The sequence below is a fragment of the Melozone crissalis genome, unplaced genomic scaffold, assembly GCF_028551555.1.
Source record: "Melozone crissalis strain CALT ecotype California unplaced genomic scaffold, PUWL_Pcris_2 ptg000013l_1, whole genome shotgun sequence".
In the NCBI taxonomy this organism is placed as follows: Eukaryota; Metazoa; Chordata; class Aves; order Passeriformes; family Passerellidae; genus Melozone; species Melozone crissalis.
Genome location: NW_026535791.1, coordinates 8,195,310 through 8,219,536, shown reverse-complemented (window position 1 = coordinate 8,219,536; position 24,227 = coordinate 8,195,310). Strand labels below are relative to the sequence as shown.

General features: G+C 41.9%; 1 protein-coding gene across 2 annotated transcripts in view; it reads left to right on the top strand.

The window, feature by feature from the left end:
- STARD13 (StAR related lipid transfer domain containing 13) overlaps positions 1-24,227 on the top strand; it is a 244,671-nt gene that overhangs the window by 79,434 nt on the left and 141,010 nt on the right. The window contains exon 1 of one of the 2 annotated variants that reach the window (XM_054271417.1): positions 20,832-20,955. The exons of the other annotated variant lie outside the window; for it this stretch is intronic. Coding sequence (XP_054127392.1) covers positions 20,832-20,955 — 124 coding nt within the window. Of the gene's footprint in view, positions 1-20,831; positions 20,956-24,227 lie in introns of those variants that run through there. 2 annotated transcript variants of the gene reach the window in all.

Below are 24,227 nucleotides of genomic sequence, written 5' to 3'. Positions count from 1 at the left end.
GAGAGATAAAAAGAGAAAACCTGATTTAAATTATAAAAAAGGGAAAATCTATGTATTGAGCTGGGGGACAAGGGTTTCTTTCAGATTTGTAGTTGCTAAACATTTCTGATATTTTCTGTGCTTTCTGGATAATAAATTTTCTGGTTTGGAATTTCTTGCATGAGGAGAAAACCTATCCTGCCTGTATCAGCCACACACAGAACACAGCACTCACTGTTCTACTCAAGATTGTTTTCTGCATCATTCTCCCCTTACATCTTATTCTTTCTCATTCTCTTTTGTCATTTATTCTTCTGATCCCTTTCTTGGCCAAAGCTCTAGAGCTCTCAGAGGCCAAGAGGGTCTTTTCCCAGAGTGCCAGTGGGTCACCCTGCCCTCCCCACCAAAGAGCACCTATAATCCCATCCTGGACAATCTCATCCCATCCCATCCAGTCAGGAGCTGAGGATGCACAGGGCAGCTCAGAGCTTCTGCAGCCAGGTTGGAAACTTCTGCAGCCCTTTCCCCAAGGCTGGGCTGTCCTCAGCTTCCAGTCATTCTCCATGTAAACCATATTTGCATGTGAGAGGGAAAAAGTTGCCCTTTGGAATGCTGTTCTCTCTCTAGTTGAGTTTTATGTTGCTTTTCCTCCCCCTCCCCAAATTAATGCAATATTTTGTGGCTTCTATTACCTGGATTTCTAGTGGGTGCCTCACATTATGTTAAGCAGGATACCCAAAATGTGCCATAGAAAAGCTACAGCTGCACAGACCATCCAGCCCCACCAGGGAACCTCATCTGAAGTACCAGCATTGCTGGCAGTGTCACTGCATGCTGCCAGGCCTGGTGTCATTACTTCCAGATGTAATGACATTGGTACTTAGTGCATGCACTGGAATTAATGATGATCTAATAATTCAAAAAAAAATTAAATAATGGTGAGATGTGATTCTTGAGGCATGAATTTATTCTGCTTTCTGTTTTCTTTAATCATGGCAGGATGCAGCATGAGCTGGTGGCTGCCTGGGGAATGGGGCAGACACAGGAACAGAGGTCAGACAGCTCCAGGATGAGGCCTGGGGGGCCAGGGATGGGCCAAGGATGGGATGGGATGTCAGTCTGCAAGTTGGGTCACATGGCTGGGCAGGGCTGTGGCAGAGAACAGCCTACCACAGCATCATGGGGCTGGGATGGACAGCTCTGGGTTGGAGTGAAATGGAGTTCCACAAAGACTTGGAAATGTATGTACTTATATAATTTCATGCTGTTAAGTAAATGCAATGTTATTTGGACTTAGATCTAGGCTGCAAATGTGGTGCTGCCCACACCCTTTAAGATGTAGTTAGCAAAGTGCAAGGGATAGGTGCAAGAGAGGACAAGGTTGGAGTGGAAAAGTTGTTTTCAAAAATACAGGCTCACCCTTGGCCTGAGGTGAGCAAGTTGCCTCTTGGCTTTCTGTAGAACTGGTAGACAGGAAGGCAATTCACATTTGTACAGGTTGTATATGATGGTATTAATAAGCAAGTGTTACAAATATGTAAAAAATGCCCTGTTCAGTGGCTTTACCAAGACCTGTGAAAACACCAGATTTATCCACTGAACTCTGCTTTCTTTGGGAATGAATGTGGCTATCCTGGTGGTACCTGAGGTTTCAGCCACTGAACCATGTTCCTGCTCTCATTAATAGATGATGCCATCAATAGGACTGCCCTAGTCCCATCTCCATGCAATACACCACTCTGTTCAAGTTATCATCATCATCATCATCATCATCATCAATGCTTTTCTTCTCATATTGCCAGGCACATAACACCAAACCCAGTCTGCACCCCCTATCTCTTCTGCCCTTGCAGTGTATGAGGTCCTAATTGTCTGCTCTGGTACCCCAGAGAGCACCATGCTTAGCTGCTGCTCTTGCCATCAGATTGCTGCTGGGTTTGTAGGTAGCCTGTGGCAATCACTACTAAAACCTGGCTGACTGATGCTGTGTGTCCTTACTATCCCCCAGTATGTGTCTTAGTAAAAAACATTCCACTCAGATTGAGCATTCTAGCTGCCTAATGTATTTTAAAGTTATCACCACATAGCTCAAGATGACTAACACAGAGCACACTTCATCACTGGTAGGGAAAACGAGCCCTCACTTTGCTGACAAAAATTTGAAGTCGGATTAAAAGCTGACACATCCTCTATTTTAGTGGTATGTATGAAACACTAAATATAGCAGTGTGCTCATGTATTTGCTGATGCATGGTAATGTAGTCTGTAGCAGAACAGCAATGGGCTGGCAAGGAAGATGGTGCACTGCAGTAATACGATAAAATCCTCATGTGACCTTGGCCATTTCAGAAGTACTCCACAGATAATTGTGTATCCTTGACTGATATAAAGCAAAATGCAAACAGGGGCAGCAGTGGTCCCAGGGCTTTAATGAGCAGCCTGATACTGCAATATTTGCCCAGGCATAATGCAAATTGATTTCAAGGAGAGGTCTCCATAGTGTAAGAAACAGAACTGTGCTATATAGCAGCTGTATATGAACAACTGCCAACAACGGGCCTGATCCTGGGAAATGGGAGGGAGCTGTGACTCCATCTGGCTCTTGTTAGAAACTGAAGGTGCTTGATTCATCGCAAAATCAAACCTGAGTACAGTACTTTCAACTGATTACATATTTTTTATGTTTCCTTAGTCATAAAAGGTTTTATGCTCATGGTTTTATTTTACCTTTGCTGCAGTCCCTGGGCAGGAATTATGGGCTAATCACACTCTGAACAGGGAAATGGATGTGGCTCATAGAACCGTATCCTATTCTGGGATTTTCCTCTTGCTTGGGGGGGATGGAGGTGATCTCTTTAAGCTTTTCACTTGCCATGGATGCCTGGCAAGTGTGCTGGTGGTGGAGCTGAGGCTGTGACTGTGAAACCCCTCTTCTCATCCTCTTCAGGGGGGAGCAGAAGCTGGATTAGACATTCAGCAGTGCCTTGCAAGACCTAGGCAGTACTTGTGTCTCATTCTGTCATTACTCCAGCTATAAAAGTTTATCCAAGATGCAAATCTGACCTTAAATAACTGGAGAAAATAAAACATCCTTATCCAATGATCCCATGCACTTACTAGAAAGCAGAGCAGGGTCACTTTGACATGTTTCCAGCACAAAGTGGAGGTGCTGGCTTTGGACTGAAAAATGAACAGGCTGTTTTCCTAAAGAGTGAAAGTAAACTACTGAATAAACCCAGCTGTTTGGTGACCTTGGCTCTTAACTAGTTATGCTCTGTGTTGCTCAAATTAGAAGCAGGTAGAATTGGTGCTTGTCCTGCAGACAGTGCATCAGAGGGTCATTTCATTTGGCTCCAGTTCTAACTCTTCTGCAGTGCCAGTTTAGCTTCCAAAATTAGGCAGTGAGATTGCCTCTTCCATTTCATAATCAGAAATTATAGAACAAAGCCTTTCTTTGTTCTTGTAAAAAGGCAAATCTTTGCTAGTCAGCTCTTACTGATGTATTGGAGTAGTTGAGGGCACTGGGATCTTCTGCTCTCAAAAGCAAGAGGAAAATGAGATATTGCTGTTTCTCAAAAAAAACTGCACAAAACAGCCAGGTATAGATTAGAAATTTATATGTTTACTGTTCTAGTATGTGAATTATACACAAAAGCTTGATTCATTAAGAAGTACTCTGAATTTTATATAAGACATTTCTAAAGCAATAAAGCAGCAATGTATAAAAACACTTTATACCCATGCAACTACTCAATGTCATTCTAAATATCTTTTCCTATTTTTCTGCTCCATGGTTCTTCCTGTGACTTTGATTTTTAGTCAACATTTTAAATAAGAAAGAAAAATACTGAAAATAGAGATGATAAAAATAATATCTAGTTGATAATTGTACAAAATATAGGTCGTTTCAGAATGAATATATTATAAATACTTTTCCTAAGTCAGTTTGGTTACAGCTTGGGCTCCTAAGGAGAGCTGAACACTAAGCAGCTGGTAGAGGAGCTTGGGTTTGTAACAACTCGAGATGTGACAGGAACCTTGCTGTAAGAGGTGATCTAATTCAGATTGATAAATTGCTCTAAAGTTTTGCCTCTGTTGGAATTAGGTGGTGTTGATTTCCAGCAACTAAGTTCATGGAGACACAGGATTCCTGAGTCATATTTTTCTTTGACTGAACAATTGCCTGACAAAGGTTGCGGACAGACAGCCATATTCAGCTCCTTTGCTCCTGAGCAGCCAACTTGTTTTAAACTGGGGGCTTCCAAGAGTCATGGCAGAGACCACATTTTGCCATTTAACATTTATTCCAAAATCAACAAATGCCTGGAAAATTTTCACTGAATAATAATAATTTTAAAAGTATATTTGTTTTCTGTTTCAATTAGACCTTTCCCTCAGACCCCTCTGATAGCCACAATGCAAACTATGTCCTTGCGTTTTATTTCCTGTGCAAGACATAACTGCAAAAGTTTGAAGGTTAGACAATTTTTAACCAATGTTAAAGTATACAAGCAGCAAAATAAACCTTTAGCTTTTTATTGTGCTAACTAAGCATTAAAGCTCAGAGACACACACAAACAAAGAATAATCTATATGGTAGGAAGCTTTTGTCTTCACAGAAAGCATTTCTAATGGATAGCAGTTCCAACAGTTTTAGTGTTTCCCATTAGAAAACATCTCCATTGCAATAATTCTTTAGGTTCAGTTTTTGTTATTTAACTCTTTAGTATCAGTTCCTAAGGATTAATGTTTAAGGTTTTGTGCTGCATCAGAGTGACATGCATCATCTCTCTGAACAGCTCAGCACAGAAGATGGATTTTGCACAGATTCTTTGTTTGCAATTCAGGCAGGAAAACACAGAGAAAAGCTTCTGGCTAGAACATACTGCAGAGTATTTGGGACAATAAAGAAATCAAACAAAGCAGTCAGCTTCTGGACTTTTGCAACATATGACCTTTTGTGGGGTTGCAGTCAGACCATGCCACTGTTCCCTGCTATTGAACAACCTGCCGTGGTGCAGGCTCTGCTCAGAGGAGATGGCCAGGGCTCAAGGACACATGGACACAAGGATACCTCCTCCCCTGTGAGCTACAGTGTCTGTGCAGCTGTCACTGGCTCTGAGCAGAGGCGCCTCCTCCACTTCCATGAGCACCATGGAACTGTGGCTCATGCCAGAACCAAGCACAGGACCTCCAGGCATAAGCCTCAGCAGCTTGCAGTGGGGTAATGACTGCATTAATTGGAAGGAAGTAATCACTGCATAAACCTCTCCCTAAATATAGTGGGACCACTAGAGGAGGACAAAGAGCTATGTAGTGTTGGTGTCAACTACTCAGAAACAGGAGCCTTTTTAGAAGGCTTCTCAGCTGAAAACCATCCAGTTGCTGCCCTTCCTGTTCTCTGTATTAGATTCCACCCAGGCCAGCAAGTTGCTATGACAGAAATGCACATATAGATGCTGGTATTTATTGAGTGCTCAGCACAAGGCATAAACAAATTAGTAAATTCCACCATGCTGTCAAGGCACCACTGAAATGCAGCCACAGGAGGAGACTGGGGCTGCATATGAATACAAAAGACATACCAAAGCCATCCCATATATCATTCCATTGCATACAATGGCATCTGTCAGTTGTGATCTTGGCTCTGTGTCTTTATGAAGGCAGAGCAATTGGAAAGGCAATTTCAAGAAAACAGATGGCTAAAAGGTTGCTTTTCAAGTGGGTATTATTAAGTGGATCTGAATCTGCTATTCCAGCCTTCATAAAGTGTAGGCTTTTGACATAGAGTTTGGGAAGGTAATGGCTGTAGGTTTTTATTTTATATTTATTTATCTTGGATATATACCTACCCTGGAATATTTCTTCGTTTCCAAAGACACTGTTATATAAGGTTTCTATGATTTAACTCTGAGAAGTAAACTGATTCTAGCACAGAATCTTGCAGGTATATCCTATAGAAAATTAGGGATTTTTCTTTGTAGAGTGAAACTCTCTGCCAGTTGCAGTCACCAGTAACTTTTTGGTATTATACTTAGTCTCTTAATGATGCCTTTTTAGCTGTAGAGAAAATTATTTGTATCTGTAAAGAAAAAAAATAGCCTCTACTTTTCACAGATTTCAGAATCAAGTAGCTGAGGAAATGGGAGACTCATATATATATATATATAATGGGAAATATTATATTTCATAAAATGTATGTAGTTCTTTCAGGAAACTCTTACAAATGCTGCTTACTTGGATTACTAATAAGGTAATTTTTAATTTTTTTTAACTGAGGTAGTGACAATTGGCCTCAGGCCCAGAGTAGGGTCCTTGTGAGCACTGTGCAGGCAGAACAAAGTCCTTCCCTCACAAACCTTATAGCCTTACATTATCATGGATAGTTTGCATGCAAAAAGGTGACTGAAAACATTTATATTTGTTTCTAATTAAGCATTCAAATAATTTCTCAGGGGCTTATTTTCATGCATGTTGGTCCATGCTGGTTGGTGTCCAGGTACAGTCCCCATCCTGCCAGGTTCTCTTTGCTGTGCCATTGATTCATGCTAAGCTTGGCTCCAGGAAGGGCTTGCAGTAGCGCTGTGGCTGTATGGAGAGCTTCCACACCTGCTCATGCATGCCCAAAAACACCTGAGGGGTCAGCATTGGCTCAGCCAGCTGCAGCTCAAGGCTTCTTAGTGCAGAAAAATTAGAGAATTAGTGTCTATGGGAAGTTGGTGATTCACTTCTGTCAAAGAAAGATAGAAGGGTCTGGAGTACAAAATAGGAGGGAGAGATTCAGAAAATCATTTCTTCTGTGCTTAATTCCCAAAGCAGTGAAAAAGGAATATGGAGAGAAGTAATTATAACATCCCCCAACCAACTGGTCTTTTTCCAGCCTTCCCCAGAAGCAAAGCATTTACTTCCCCAGAAGTAAATGCTTTACTGTCCCTGCCAGGACTCCATCAAGAAAAGCCACAAATTTTGATTTCCAGGCTTTTTGAATAGGCAAAGCAGGTATAAGGCCACAGTTACTTTGTCATCACTCTTTGTCATCACTAGCGGACTACTGACATTGAGATCTGTTTGTTTGATAAACATATAGCAAATAAAGTTAGCCCTTACTTTCACACACTTTTCTGCTGACCAACACATGGTCAAAAGCTTCAATTTACAGCTCTCTGGACTCTCATGTGGTAAGAAAAAGGTAAGATGAGTTTCCAAAGTTTAAAATAAACTTCTGGATTATATTTCTACCTATTTATAAGGCAGACAGAAAGGATGCATTACACTCAATGGCTGGATGACGTATTGGAGAACTCAATATATTCAGTAGCATAGTTTAAAGTGCACCTTTTCATTTGTTGCTCTTGTTGCTGTGATCCTCTTCTATGACCCCATATTTCTGGATTTTTATAACAACCTTATAGGGATGATATCCAGAGTATTAAGCTACACCTAGGTGAGTGTATACAGAAATATGTGAGAGTGTCTCTAATTTGCTGTGATGTGTATATGATACATTGTTGTAAGTATAGTATACTGTGCTTCCTTAGGTCTTGATAAACTCTGTATCTTGTGAGGGCTCAGAAGGAAGTAAATTTACTCTGCAAGTGTTCATTTGAAACAGCTACACTTTATTCTTAGACAACAAAATTTGGATGGGAAGAGAGGAGTTCTTTCCAGTGGTTTTGTTCCCTTGGGTTTGATCCTTCTTGTAGCAGAGCCTGGCACAGTGTCCTTGGTGATGTCAATGGAAGCCAAGTGAGTGATGGAGTACAGGAGTTCTGGGCTGCAGGGCTGTCAGGCATGAATTGCTGTCCTTTGGAAATGGCAGAGCCACCTCTGTTTACAGCACTAGGTTTATGTCATCAGTATTCTTTTGGATGTCACAGAGAAGCTGCTCCTGGGTTCTGGCAGGAAGCACTCCCCCACACCCACTTCAGACTTCTTCTCTTTGCCTCCTCTCCTGTGAGCAAAAGCTCTGTCAAGAAAGCACCTTTATTTGGGCCAGGAACACAGGCAGCTGATACTCAGCTAGTTATTTTGATTGCCTGGCTGGTAGGGGTTGGGGGAACAGATAATGTCAAGATTTCCTCTGCATTCCAGATCTGTTTTCCTCCTACGGTTAGCAGGCGGCAAGTGTGACTTTTCCCACTAAGCTTTTCCCACAGTCAGTAAGACTTATCTGACAACAGAGTTAGTGTCAACTGTCCAAAACTAACTAGGAGATATCTTCCTTTCACCACTCCTCTGCTGTTATTGCTTATCAATGTCACTCTCCAGCTTAAATGACTGGTTAATTTACAGACATACTGAGACAAATTCACGTCTGTTGCAGTTCAGTGGGCTCAGTGGAGTTACGCTGAGTTTGGCCGTAGGTGTCTGAAAAGCACAAGTGCTAGGAACGTGATACTAACAGAAACAAGAACATTGCAACAGTCAAAACAAAAAGGAATCCCTGAGCCTTGGCAGGATGCCCATTTCAGATTTCAGAGTGTGATCCAACAAGGTGTTCATGTTTTACAGCTCGTGCTGCAAGAGAAAAGTTGTTATTCAACAGCAAAACAATTCCTACATCTCCACATCAAAACACAGCCCATGTTAAAAAGCAACAAAGGAAGAAACACGTTACAGGCTTTCAGAACACAAATTCTATTGAGAATCATGACGAATTTGCTTTTAGATCTATTAGAGACTTTGAAAAGACTAGAGTGAAACTGAAGCACACTCAACCTGAGATTTTCAAATGAGTCTAAAAGGGTGAAATACTACTAGGATTCCACAGAAACAGGAAATGTGAGATGGAATTGATACCTCCAGCTTTACCTCCAGTCCAAGACGGCTTTCTAAGAACCTCTTCTGTAACTGGAGTAGAGATGCTTTTTTAAATTGTAACATCTTTTTCAGCTAGATCAAGTCCTGCTCCATAGACCTACTGTAGCACCTCTTCTAGACAGCTGGTTTGGGATGGAATGAGATATCCTCTCAAGGACATGTTTCCAACCCACCTTCCAACTTCCCTCAATTCTCTTTTAATAGTGGGTGTCCAAAATTCAAGGAAGGGAAATCTGTTGCTTTTGAAATTTTATTAACCTTTCTGTTTCGCAGATGAAGTTAAAATGAATGAAGTGCAAACACAAGCATTCTAAATTTAACTCGGTTAATTCTGTTAACCTGGACTAGCAGTGCAGAGATCATTCCATGCAGAGCACTTTGTTCATTGCTCTGCTCATTTCTCTACACCATGAACAAATCCCACATACTCGTTTTGTCTGTGATAGTCTTCTGCACTCCCCTGTATCTGTTCCCTTTCTCTACATTTCCTTCTTTGCAAAATCCAGTTTTAGTTTTCCTCCTTACCACTATTTAGTTTCTTCTTACGGTCCTAGCCATTTTAGAGTCCGATTACTGTCCTGCTCATGATGCCTTAAAGTGGCCTTCCTCCCTTCCTCCCTTCCTTCCCTTCCTCCCTTCCTCCCTTCCTCCCTTCCTTCCCTTCCTTCCCTTCCTTCCCTTTTCCCTTCCCTTCCTTTTCTTCCTTCTCTTTCTTCCTTCTGCCTTTCCTGTTGGCTCTATTCCATACCTCTGAGCTGTCCAGAGCATCTTACTCCTCTGTGGCTCTCAGTGAAATGGACAAATGGTTCTGCAAGGTCTCTAAACCCATGCATAATACGTCTTCTCCACCCCTGCAATCAAAACAAGTCCTTGCTTTTCTTTCTGCTGGTTAATGGCCACACCATGGTCTATCATTGCATCACTCATGGACTATGTCTTCTTGGCTGGCTGGGGATTAGCCACCTTTCTGGGTAATAACAAGCAAGGTTTAAAAACTGAGGACCAAAAGCTGAAATTCCAGATTCCTGTTTATATTCCCAGATGATGACTTGTAACCACTTCTAAAAATTGGAAAGGAACTTACACTCTAAGACTTAGGGGCACAGTTTATAAAACCATGAAATTTTTTGTGCCTGGACAGAGTATTTCCTTAATGCCTTTTCCTTAACAGACTTAATGCTTGGATGTGAGTGCATTCTGGAATCTTTTTTGCAAATAAGAGACAAAGAAATTTCCACTGTGAGAAATGGAGCTAAACATGGAAGTGCTGGAACACATTCATCAGGTTCAGCTGTCCAAGGGAGATAAAATGATACCCATTTTTAAAGTTGAAAAAAAGTAATTGTGGGCCACAAAAATAATTACTGCTTCCCACATTAATTATCATATGTTTCTGAAAATAACAAAGCAATCTCTAACATTCCCAAATGAGAATACAGATATAGGATTCAGTATGGGTTGGTAAAAAGAAAAAAGAAGCTGCTTTTGCACAGAAAAACAGGAAGAGATAAAACTTATCTTGGCTTTCCAAACTAATATTGCAGAGATATTCAAAACAGAGATGAAAAAATGTGAGAAATCAGTGTGGGAAGCAAATTATGATCATAGAACATAAACTTCATAAAAGATCCAAAGACACATAAATTGAACTTGTCAGTTTTCAGAATAAAGAGAAGCTAATAATAGGTTGCCCAAAGGATTTTACTAGGGCAAGTATCATTTAAAGCTTCATTATCTTGACAAGTGAGTGAACAGATGGCAAAATCTGTAGCAAATTCAAGATTTCCTAGGGTCCTGAGAATTAGAAAGATTTCTGAATACCAAATTCAAATCACCAAAACAAGGTGATTTGACAACCTCAGTGGAGATGGGATTTCAATTTACCAAAGTGTGAGGTAATGTTCAGGAATGATTTGAAGTGTTCACTGATACTGCATACTTAATGAAGTGTTACCAGCTCAGAAAAATATCTAGGCAGCATTATGGACAGCTTAATTAAAACTGCTCTGTGAAAACAGCTGTTCAATTTGCAGCACTAGTTGTGAGAGCAAATAAAACACTGATTTATATGAAGTATAAAAACCAGCATTGATATTATTATAATGTAATCATGTAAATTCAGGGAACTATATTACAGTGATGCCCACCATCATCAACATTACAAAAATGTCTACAAAAATAAACATTCAGAGAAGTCAGTGAAGGATGGTAAGCAGGGGAGATAGAATCATTTTACTTGCCTCATGAAAAAATGTGGCACTAAATTCATATTCACCTTCATAAGGATATCCAATATATGCAATATACAGAAGCAGCAGCACACTGTCTGTGCTGGAATCTTTTCCCCTATTAATGAGGATCATCAAATCAGCAAGAAGTGGAGGGTTTTATGTTCATGTATGCTTAATAAACATGGTGAGAATACCCATACTAGATGAAATTTTCCAGTGAAGGATATGGCAATTTTTGCAGTTACTTCATCAAATTAATAACTTCACTATTAATGTGAGACTGTCACTGGTGTTTTGTTTAAATTGTAGCGTTGGTTTGTTGGGGTTTTTTAAGAATGATTTGAGTACTTCTTTTGGGAAACTAGTGGTTGGTTTAAATTGTGGTGTTGATTTGTTGGGGTTTTTTAAAGAATGATTAGAGTACTTCTTTTGTGAATGGAGGCTGTCCCTGGTGATTATTGAAAAGACCCTAAGTTTCAGCAATTCGGCATTAAAAGGGTAATTTATACTTGTGCAAAGCAAAGAGCCTATTACTACTTTCTAGTAGCACATACAACCTATTTTGCATTTATCTTGCCCAGCTATAAAAGATAAGCTATAGGACAGGAAAGAGGTGGATAACCCCAAATCTACTCAAGTCCTAAACAAGGATAATGTTTCCCAGTTGAAACAGTTTTCTTTATGACTTGACTGGAAGCAGTGAAGTACTGTAAATCATTTTTAAACTATTTAGAAACATTTCAGAATAGAAATAGGGAATAACCTCCAGTATGAGTCAGAAATAGAGTGGGTTTTGGTTTCCATATTTACTTCTGACACTTTTTTTTGCCTTTGGCATTGACAGTCACATATTTTTAAGGCCTGAACTCTGAAAGTATGTATCTGATAAATTTGATCAAACCAAGGATTACTTAATATGAATGTTCTCTGTCAGGTAAATTAACTGATCTTCTGTCTCAAAAGCTATCACCGTGGTAAGATCCTGTTGAGTTGTAATCCCTTTAGCACCTATTCTCCTAGCAATTTGCATGGGGTTTTGTAATGTAAATGAGTCAAAATATTCCCTGAAATGTAGAACAATCTCAAGTAATTACTGCTGAACAGATTTGTGTCAACCCAAAATGACAAAAAGGTGTTGGAATTAATCTGCATGACAGTAGCATAAGTAAACAAGATGAGCAACAGCTGTACCTGCAGCACTGTAAAGGTGTTCTGACATCATCTCTAGGAACTGATTTCACTAGAAGTCATTGCAATACTGAAAAAATGAACTCTGGAACCAGCAATACATACAAGCAAAGTAACAACCTTTTCTTGCTTCCTGGAATAGTCCTGATTGCATATCTCCTTCATTTGCACGGCATTTAAATAAAGTCAAGGAGAAATGTCTTGGTGGAGTCCCAAAAAAGTGCCTGTTAATAAGAGGGGGATCAGGCCAGCTGAACATAGTGTTTCAGGGGGAGCTGAAGCCTGCTCTGTTCTTTCTGGAATCACCTTTTCAAGTAATTATAAATAAAAAAGATGGTGCTTTCTGGCAGGCAAGGGGGGGCACACTCAGTAGAGAGCTGTGGCTGTGATCTCTGTCATCATTCTGGTCACATCAGTGTACACAGCAGCAGGTGATGGGGAAACACCTCCTCAAGCTCTCTCTGCCTTTGGTACGCTTGGCCAAGTACAGAGCAGTCCCCGCTACTGCCTTTCTTGGGAATTAAGTTGCTTTACAATGTACCATTTTCAATCCAAAAGAGAAAAGAAAAATATATTTTCTAGCTTTCTCCCATGGTCTTTGATGTTACTGTTTATATAATAGTAATTTAATGTTGCTATTAAAATTCAGTTATGTGAAAAGCGCATGAGTGCATAGCTAAGATATTTTGCCTCTTGCATGCAGAAATTGGAGCCTATTTGGAAGACTACAAAAAGTTCTGCTTTAATTTCTCACAGGTGAGTTCTTTTACACAGACTGTAATTCTCTAGCACCACATCACTGCTCCTATAAAGTCTGCTGCCTACTATGCAGTGGCACCTTATGGCTTACCTCTTTGAGCATATGTAGTATAGTCCACATAAAAATATGACACAGTTTTGTTTCCAACATAATGAATCTTGAATGAAACGATGCCATTATGCAAACCCCCTTACATGCAGTAGGCAGGAAGAGTACAAACAAAAAATACTAAGGTGAAAGACCTACAAATTTGTTGTCACAAGTACTTTTTAGACTTGCAATTCATAGCTGTGCTTTTGCCTACCTGATTATAGGAAGTGCTATTGGACATCATTTGGTAACTTTTTTTTCCCGAAGCTTTCTGTAATGCTTTCAAGGGCAGTGCTACAGGCCTCTGTTTTTCAAGCAAAAAAAAGTAAAGCCCTCAGCAACTCAAAGTAAACCTTTCTCTGCATAGCTCTAAAAACTGAAACTGCAGTTGTTACTGCTGACTTGTTAATATAACACAGACATGGACATTTCCTGGTTACTGTAAACACTGAAATGCTTTTGGAGTTAATGGAATACAGGTGCTGCCTGACACTACCAAAATGTTCTCACAGAAACAGGGATATTTTTGAACAGAAAGAGCTGCAGATCCACCTAGTCCAGCCCCTTCTTCACAGCATGAATATCCTGCTTCTCGGTGGGAATACCCAGACATGTTAAATATCATGAAACAGGCATTCTTCCTAAGCTTAAGCTCCTTTATATTCCCAGGAATGGCTGTACCACTCAGCCTACTGGAACAGAGAGTTCTGTAATGCCAGAGCTGGGTGATGGAGTGGGCTTAGGCAGGCTCTGAGGCGGCTGGGAAACCTTCCCAATGGGGCTGTGGGAAATGATGCTTACAATCGAATCGTCACCAACCTTCACTTCAAATGAGATTCAGACAATACTGTGGACAGACAATTAGCCCTTCTTTATTGTGGAATCAAGAAGAAATTTAAAATCAGCTTTAGTGATTCAAGATCCTGTAGAACAGTTGAGGTTAATAGGGATTGGCTTGGGCCCCAGCCAAATTTTGATTCTGGCCATTCTAATCTTCCTACCTGAAAGTCTATCCCCTGCTGCAACTGGCCACAACACTCTTTATTTACTGGCCAAAAACATGAGTGCCATTGCTTTTTAATTCTACCAAATGTATACATTTAAAATCTGTTAAACAAGTTTAAATAGTAGTTGTGTGGCCAGTGATGAAGGTTGCAATATACTGATGCTTGGCAATATGCTGCCATCAGTCAGTAGCCTGATTACTCAAAAGGTGTGTGTGCAGAGAAGTATTTGCATATCTGAAAAAAAGTTCTTACTCTCACAAGTAAATTCGTTTGGGGAACAATTTGCTTGCATTGTTGTTAGAACCTGCTGTCAAGACTGATCATGTTTTCCTGTGTAATCCAGGAGAGTAACAAAAAAAAGAAAGAGAAAAAGCTCCCAGGTCTCTGAACCAATATCCTGCTCTGGTGTGTGCTAAATTGCCATTGACTGCTGCAAGGCAAGGCTTTTTTACACAAATGTTCCAATTATTTCTACTGTGATGGTAATAACAGTTGGAAGTTTAGAAAAGAAAAATTAAAAATTGTTGCTTACACAAGGTCCCAATGCAATATTAAGGAAATGAGCACTTTGAGAGCAAAGAAAGATGTAGTTTAAAACAATATATTTTTGTCAAGTGACTGAAGAGGAGGGGGAAAATCAGACACCAGAAGCTGAAATGAGAAGAACAGGGGCAATATTTGTGCTGAGACATTTTGTGTTTCAACATAGCTGCTCCCTTATTCAAGGGCATTAATCACTTCAAAATTTCAAGCTCAGCTCCAGTAAAAAACCAATACATCTACACATATAAAATGTAGTTCACTTTCCCAGTTGCTTAATCATTGAAGCATTAGCTATTTCTACAGAGACTGGCTTTGCTCAGCACAAGACTTCATATCTTCAGTGTAATATATTTTAAAGATGTCCACAGAGCATCTTACGAAAGGAAGTGAAAGTTTATTGGCACTTGGTTTGTTTTGTCCGTTCCTCTCGTCTGTTATCTGAGAAATGTGCAAGGGCTCTTGTGGCTGCAATTGTTCAGAATTTCAGCTGAAGCATCAACTTGGTTGTCTACTGTTCCATAAAGTGCCCTGTTTACTCAGGGGGCAATCCATCCAATCATCATTTGAACCACAGCTGCCTCCCTCTTCCCTTCTTCACCATTCTCATATAACAGGAGGTATGTTATATATCTGTTATATATGTTATATATAGCAGATATATAACATATCTCCTGTCACACAGGACCTTCTCCTGGAGTTTATAATGTCCTGTGACAATTTAGACTGTGTTAGTACAAGAGACTGGAGAGGTAGAGGGGTTATTAAAAATAACCTGCAAGAGCTAAATATGAGCAGAATGCAAGATGGAGAGAAACGTGCACATTAAAGCTGGCCAGAATGTGAAAATCCTGCTGAGTTAAACCCAAAAAAACCCATTTATTTTCCAGAAACATATATGATTTCTCTTAATTTTTATTCTTTAAGAAACAATGGGTTTTGTCAGGAGGAGGTTTCCAGGTGAAAATATTTGATTGCTGTAGAAAAAAAATTTTCATCCCACATTTACCATTTCACTTTTGTTCCCATTTACTCTGCCTTGATAGACACAATCTGGTCTATTGCATTGCATCCCAAATGCAAACACCCTGGCAGTTCTCTGCTACCACTGCTCATTGCAGCTCATCCTGCCTTTATGGTGCATCAAGTAGAGGCTGCTTGACTGAAGTCTGAAGGCCCTTCCCTTGCCTCACCTATCTGTTCAATATTAAAAGCTTTCTCCCCACAGCCTGTTTGTGTACAGGATCCCAGCTTTTGCTGTCTACTCATTATGTTTTCAAATACACATTTGCATGCCTTTGTTAAAAATGCCCCTCGTTCTTGAAAGCTGGCCCTCTAAATATATAAAGATACCACATTAACATCCTTGGAGACCCTCTTGCTAACTCACTTTGCACCAGTGCTTCCAGACACTATTCTGCTGTGCCAGAAGTACCAGCAGTTACTACTCTGACCAGTACTGTTCTATTTATCTCTCATACTCCACCTTTCCTACCCCAATCAGGTCTTCTCTCCATCGGTGTCCTGTTTTATATTTAGTTTGCAATCTCCTAAAGATTGAACTTTAGCTCCATCCAGTTTTTGCTTCCAAGCACTTTGAGAAAACAATTTGTTATTAATAATAACAACAATAAAGTATCATCCTTTGTATGAACAGAATTAAAGCTTAATTTCCCCCATGCCCTCCATGCCTGTTCTAGCAAGGGAGAGGGAGCACAGTCAAACATCAGACACTTTGTTACTGGAGTCTGTATCTGAGCATACTTAGAGTCTGTTCACAGTGAATACTGCAAGAAGTTCCATTTATTTCAGCATTAATCGTTGTGAACAAAAGTGAAAGAATTTGGCCCCCACTAATGAAAGCCAGCAGTGCTCTGCTGTTGGCAAAGTGCAGAGCAACCCTTTCCCAGAGATTCACAAAGCTGAAATGAAGTAGGATGAACTTATAGGTGCCAATCTCTTGATAAATCAGAAAAGAGTGAAACTAATATATAACTTGTTCTCATTAAAGCTACCTCAAAATTATGATAATTTGTATATGTAAACAAAAAAAACCAAGGAGAGAGTGCCAGGGCACAAGCTAGAACATTTTGTCCTCATTCACAGCGATTCTTATTTTTCTCAAAATTCAAAATATTTGTTTGTTTACTTAGATGTCAAAGAGGATACCTTTGCACACTCATATGCCTTTGGTGCTTTTCACATAACCTGTTTCAATAATAATTTCAATAATTAGTATGAAATTCACCAGAGTCTGCTGTTAGGAAAACAAGCAATGGAAAACCTCAAATCTTTTCTTCCCTTCCAGTGGTAACCCAGACTTACAACATCCCACTCAGACCATTTAAGCTGTGATAGAAAACAAATTCCAGAGCTCTAGGACCCCCAAAGAGATAAAGACCACTGCTAAAGTTATAAATATTACTTGATGTGTTTATATCTAGGCTGTCTGAGCTACTATTTGAAGCTACAAAAGCACAGCAACACCATGTTGGGTATCGTAAATTTCAAGAATCTTCATTACAGTCAGTTCTTGAAGAATGAAATTAACTATAAAATTTGGCATTGCACTTATTAGCATCAGACCACATAATTGATCTTGTAGATCCTGTAATTTCCTCTTTTGCTTTAGTATTACTTTCTAAGAGATACCAGGGTAAGGAGCCTGTGTCCTCTAAACAGCACATAGTAACCAAGGATGCACTCTTCCCACATTTTCCTCCACATGACATATCTTGTTTTGCTCTTCTGCATGTAGGCAAATATTGTGAGGTGATAAAGCTAACAAAAAAATCCTGACTCGTGATAATTAAAGACAAGAGGATGGAAAGGAAAGAAGTTGCACTTTTATCATAGTCTTTCAGTAGTTTACAAATGGCAAACCAATATGTAGTCCTGTTTCTCTTTCCTTAGGTCTGATTCTCTTACCAGGTGCATTGCAGTTAGTGTACAGTTACTTTACTAGGACTACATCAGGCTGCATAATGGAATCTGTAACAAATTAAAAACACCCCGCTAATTAGGGGCCAGAATACTACGCTGTGTCAATTAACTTGGTGTTTAATTACCATGGTGATTGGAAGGAGCTATAAATTGCTAAATATAAAATAAGTGTATCAGACTTCTGTGCCACAATGGCATCAGAGCATGGATACAACTAGTTTAGAAATTTCCCCAATATTTTATATGCCTTCAAGATTTAGACAGTACTTTTATTCCTGCCAATATTCTGTTATCAATGAGCAAAGACAAATATAATATTTCAGCTTCTTTTAAGGCAGCTGGGAACTTTCTCCTTTCTCTTCATCATATACAGTGGTTTCATTGCAATTACTCTGAAAAGAACCATTTTGGCAGGACTAGTATCAAGCAGGAAAACTGTATATTCTGTGGAAAATGTGCTTTCCTTTTCTTTCCCCCAGAAATGATAGCCATCTTGTGCTGGATGTCAGAATGTTTCAAGCAGGAAACACAAGTACTGATCAGCTGGCTATTTATACACTTAACCAACATATGCAAAATGTGTGAGAGACCAGAATTTTACCATCTTGTCAGGTTTTCTAACATTCTAAAAGGAAATTAGGCTTGTTTAACCTATGAATAATTCCTTACATGTACCCTCCTTCAAGCAAAATAGCTCTTATTGTAACTTCTTCTGCAGAATAGCTCTTAGTGCAACTGCTACTATGAGGTGTAATACATCAAAAATACTCGTGATGGTAATTAGACTTCTGAACAGCTGACTATGATTAAAAGCATAAAATAGGAATAGGCCAGTTGCTGCATGAGATGTGTTCTCATTACTCAATAGCACTGTTTTCTTTGGGGAGAAAACTACGATATCTGATCTTGCCTCTGGATTCAGTTTTCCACAATAAAGTACCTGAAATTAGTAAGATTTTTGTCAGTGCCTGCCACAGAGTTTGGTCTAGGCTTGCCAGTTCATTTCTGCTGCTTATTATGAAATACAGCCATATCACTGCAGTTTATCTTAGTAACTCGTGGTGAGATAACATGGGATTAGCAATTGCCACTATCAAGTCACTAATTAGCTGCTTTCAGTAAACCTGGAAGTCTAGGGATATTTTTGATAAAGCAAGATCTTCAAAAATGCTGCAGAAGGGAAGACAATATCTTTTGTTCTATTGCTACATTCTGGCCATCACAGACAGCCACTGAAGAAAGGGATATCTATCTTCCAGACAGGCAGGGCACTCCAAGTTGGTGCATCCAAGTGTGGCTGCCAGAAGAGCACTGCTGAAGGTTGCAGTACTGGCTGACGTTTGTGGGTGGTGACACAGCAGAATGATACAAAACCTTCAAAACTGAGTTTATTATTTCACTTTTAGATCGTCTGTCACGGCTCATCTTTATAGGGCAGCTGAGTACAATATCAGGAATTAATTTCTCATCTCTGCCTGGTTCCTAACTGATAAAAGCCTGTGGCAGTAAACAGGCATAGTAGGTCTTATGTACTGGTAATAGCTGTGTTGGTGAGAGATTAAATAAAGAGAGGCAGAGGTCAGAGGCAGATTTACTGGGCAGAGGAGCTGATTGTAGGAACCATAATCCTCTCTTCTCCCATTAACATCAGCAGGTGTTTGCTCTGGGTCATGGGATGTGGGAGTATTTACATAATTATGCTGTCTCCCTTCTAGATCTTGGATGCATCCATCCCTGGAAGGCATCCCTTTTCTCAGAAGTGTTTGTCCAGTCATTTGGAGGACATTGGAACTGCAGGCAGAGGAGTGACATACAACATCTGTACAAGCTCTGGACAAGCATAGAGTCTTCACTATATCAGCTAAAGTAGAGTAGCTTAAGATGAACCTTTTTAGATGAACCTCTTAAAAACAGGGACAAAGGAAAACAAATTCACACCACAAAGTAAGCAGAAGACATTATTAACAGTGGTAACATGGAATACATCTGTCTGCTTGCTTTTAGCTTCTGACATTGCAGTAACAGTTTAAATCTAAACAAGAGGGGGATATCGATAATGTTTAACATGACTGCTTCACCTGGGCATGCAGCTCTTTCAGAGCAGGGCACTCCCTTGCAGGAACATCAGCCTCTGCCACAAATACTGAGCCAAAAGAGCAAGCAGTAAGTAATTGATTGTGACTAAATGGAATGAAGCGGCCATTGTCCTTCTCTGCTATCAGACTCTTGCTGGAGGCACATCCAGGATAGGGAAGGGGACACTGTTAAAACAGTATTTCGCAGAGCATAGAAGAAGCCGAGACACAAAATGGTTTTCCTAAATGGGATAAGGGCCCTGCTATTACTTTCTGGCTAGCCTACAGATGAAGAAATCAGGACATTTTAGTCTGTAAAGCGTGCAAAAAGTGTCTGCCGGGGTTTAATTTTGAAACCTTTTCAAAAGCGCAAGAGCTTGTAAGAGAAGAAGTCATGCAGGGGGAAGGAGGTGGAGAGTAAGTGGGTGGAATGCAGAGAAAGTGGGAAAGAAACAGGAGAGGCTGTGTTGCGAGGACTATGGCTTGATCTTGGGTGTAGAGTTGATGAACCTAGGTCTCTAAGAAAAAAACCTAATTTTCTTTCCGCAAAAGTTGAAGCATGGACAAAGCACCTATTACAGCCTCCCGTGCAAAAGGCATCCCGTTGCCAGGCAGGTTTTCTGTCACCTCGGGGCGGGTGACCTGTCCCCGGAGCGGCGTTCGCAGCGCTGGGGCGGCATGGCCGGGGTGGCGACGGGCAGCTCCTGGTCGCTGTCCAGGGAGCGCAGCGGCGGCAGCGGGAGCTGACAGCAGGGCAGCTCCCAGATGGGCCCACGGGCACAAGCGGGGTCACGGAATTTAGGCGCGGGGCCGCGGGACGCGCGGGGTGCCGGTCCGTCGGTGGTGCCCGAGGGCGCGGGGTCCCGGTCAGGGCAGGAGCCGGGCCGAGCCCGGGGCACCTTCCCCGCCCCGCGGGGGCCGCAGCGCGGGGGAGGACAGGAGGGCGGAGAGCGGCGGGCGCGGGACGGGGCGCTGAGGGAGGCAGGGAGGGAGCGAGGCTGGCGGCGGGAGCGCTGCCCCGGGGGCCGGGGCGGGCGGCGCTCAGGTGAAGGAAGGGCCGCCCGCCCGGGGCGGCGGTGACGCGGCTGCGGCGCGGCGGGGCTGCCCCGCGGCCCCTTGTGGGCGCCGCCGCCGGTCCCCGGCGAGGAGAGCGGGCGCGGAGCGGGGCTGCCCGGGGCGGCATGCGGAGCCGCCGAGGATGAGCAGCCAGCGCCGCTCGGCCAAGGCGCAGCTCCGGAGGTCGCTGAGCGAGCAGCTGCGGGACTCCACCGCCAAAGCCTGGGACTTGCTGTGGAGGAATGTCCGGGAGCGGCGGCTCGCAGGTCAGTCCCCGCCGCGCCGCGGCCGCCGCTACCTGCCCGGGGACGCCCGGGGGACGCCCCGGCCCCAGCATGAGGAGGGGTCCCGCTCCAGGGGCACGGCCGGGGGGCACCACCTCCGCTGCCGGAGCGGGGAGAGCCCGCGGCTTGGCCGGGCGGGACGGGCACCGGGCGGGCCGGGCTGCGGGCAGGAGCCGGGCAGGCGGGTGGCAGCCCCCGGCCCCTGCAGGCAGCGCCTGCCCGGAGCCGGCGGGCAGCGCGGCTGCTCACACACGCACTCGGGCTCGGGGCTAAGCCGCCCCCTCGCTCCGTGTCGGAGGCACATTCTGAGCGTCCCCGAAACGAAGAGGGCTGGCTTTGCCTCCGGGAAACAGGCTCACCTGCTCCTCCGATCAGTGTTGTAAGTCTAACCAACCAGGTTGGTTCCTCCCAGGGTTTGCAGGTGAGAAGCACCACAACTCCCAAAGAAAAATGGTCTGTTTCATTTCAGGTGGTTCTATAGCTTCAGGTCACCTACCTGCTCTGGCAAACCGGCCTCCTGCAGCTTTCCCATCCCCAGGTGGGGACCAGAAGGGCACGGAGCAGGGCAGGTGCTCCGGGAGGTCGGGTCTCATTTATCGCGCTGCTATTGCAGCAGCACGGTGGCTTTATGCACACAAGCATACACCCAGTGTGTATTTGTAAAGTACTCTGTGAATTAGAAGTTCTAGATTAGAATATCTAGTATGTGTACATGCAAGTGCAAAGTAGAGTTATTATACTAGAAAACAATACATCAAGATTTATAAGCAGGATCATGTATAATGAAGTCTAATTTATAAAGATGGATTCCTCTGTCACATCCTACAGCATTGTTAGGAGTTTGGTGACCTTGCCTAGGGCACTGTGACATGCTGTGTTGTATAATACAGAGGTAAATGATGCAGGTTTTCTGACTATGTCTGCAGCACATTAGTTCTTATGTACATACAATTAAAGTAATAGATAAAAATGGCATGGCAGTTTTTTTGAAAAATTAATCTAAACTGGGTAGCTTCAATAAGGAATTACTAAAACAACCTATTTTGTAATATTATGGTTAACCAAAATACTAAACTTTAAAGTTTTTAATTTTCTTTTAAGTCCCTTTTTCCTATTTTGATAGCAGATGCCAGCAGACATTCAGCAAGGATACTGTTGGCTATTTTTTTCTTTTTTGGTCAAAGACAACTATTGCTTGATTGAGCAAAGAACCTGGGCAGGCTGCCATGATACTGTAGCCAACTTCTTAAAGCAACTGGGTATTAAAATTGATGGAGTCAAAACTTTTTATTTAAGGTGGATAGAATACTAATGTCCTGGGTTTATGCACCGCCATAATTTAAGTGCTATTCATAATACTCTGGTAAGACACTGATACACTTGCTGTTTAATTAAATTACTTATCTGACGACATAATAAAATGTGTACAAATGTCTGTTGGTGCCAGATATGTCCTCTTATTCTGTTGCTTTTCTGTCTCTGGCATTTTTGTCCTTGTTTTTATATTTGTTTGTTGTGCTGACCCGCATAGCTGCAGTGTATATTCCTTGGCCTCTTCTTCCAGCTTTTGTTAAGGAGAAGGCAGGAAATTTAGGCTGATCCAAATGTGTCAACTATTTGCTGGTTGCAGCCCAGATTCTTCTCCATTGCAATGGATCTGATCCCAGCCAGGTAGATAGCTGTACAAGTTCCATCTTTTCCCTCAAAGTTGGCGTTGTATTTCAGCTCTGACTGGCAATCAGAGCAGCAGTGTAACTGGTAACTAATGTTCAAGAGCAATGCTCAAAACTAAATGCAGTTTTAATCATTAGTGTGCTGTCATATTCTAACTGTCAAGCCAAATAAAAACTTGTGATTAAATCCTTGCTGTGATGATACTTTTGCAGGCACTTACATAGTTGCTTTTTGGTTTGCTTTAGACTTTTATCTATTTGTTAAGGATCAGGACACCAGTTGCCCAAGATACACCTGTAAAGAAAGCAAGAACATTTTTGTAATTCATAAACATTATATACTCATTAGGGTTGGATGAAGTGTTGGGAATTCTCCAGTATAGTCTCCAGCTCAGAGCAGGATCAGCACTGGGAGCAGAGCTGGTTACTCAGGGCTTTCCCCAGTGCTCCTTGGGAAGAGTTTCTGCCCTGGCATCCAGTCTGGAGCAGAGGGCAGCAGGGCCCTGTTGGGCAGCAGGGGTGTGAGCTGGAGGGAGGAGCTGAATCCTGGCTAGAGCAAGGAGAGAGCTGAATTTTGACTCAGCTGCTCCCAAGGAGGCAGAGAGCATGGCTGGGTTGCTGTGGAAAAGTAGGTTGTGCATAAAAACACTGCTACAAGTGTGCTCCTTCCTTCCTTCCTTCCTTCTTTCCCTCCCTCACCCTTTGCAGCAGAGGTGATGAGCAGCAGCCTGGCTCCTGCATGCTCCTGGACAGGGCTGCTCCACACTGTCTCCTATTCAGGACAGATCCGTGGTGCCCAGCAGCTCTTAGTCACTTTTTCTGATTCACTGACTGGGATTTGTTTTTCAAACAATGGGTGTACCCTCTACAGTGCCAAAAATTGCACCCTCGGGGATTTTTTGTGCTTTTTGTAAGTTTTGCAGAGGTATTTTACACTGTTTCCACTATGCTTATGGTTTAATTTGGAATTGACAAAGTGAATGGGAAATGTACTAGAATTTTAACTCCCTGTGGGGGCCTATTTACCTGAAGGGTTGTACAAAATACTTTTGGTTTAACGTAATCCTGAACCACTTTGCCATTATTGAAAACCATTGTTTCAGGAATTTGACTCAGGTATTTAGCAAATCCTCCTACAGTGATCACCTAAAGTAATTCTGCGATCCCTGTTCAAATCAAAATCACCTGTTACAGTAAAACACAAGTTGCAGTTCTTACATTCCTTGAACGTAAGGGAAAAGTGACACCTTCTATCTGGCGTTCTTTCAGTTTCTATACACTAAAATAAAATTAAATTTTAATTTCATTTTTAAATTCAGTACTTTGGAGTCAGGAGGCACCAGTGTTAAGGACCCCTTTTGCTGTATTGCACAGCCCTCCTCGTGGGGTAGGATTGCCATGACTGACATGATTGGCTGACATGAGTCACAGTCATCTCACCCTTTTTGTTGCTCAGAATTTTTCAGCCTCATTTACTGCAGAAAGTGATGATCCCTGCTGCTGAATCTCATAACTTAGAGTCTTCTGTACTGCAGCTTTCTGAAACACTGGACTAAGCACTGAATTATAAATTTCTTCAAC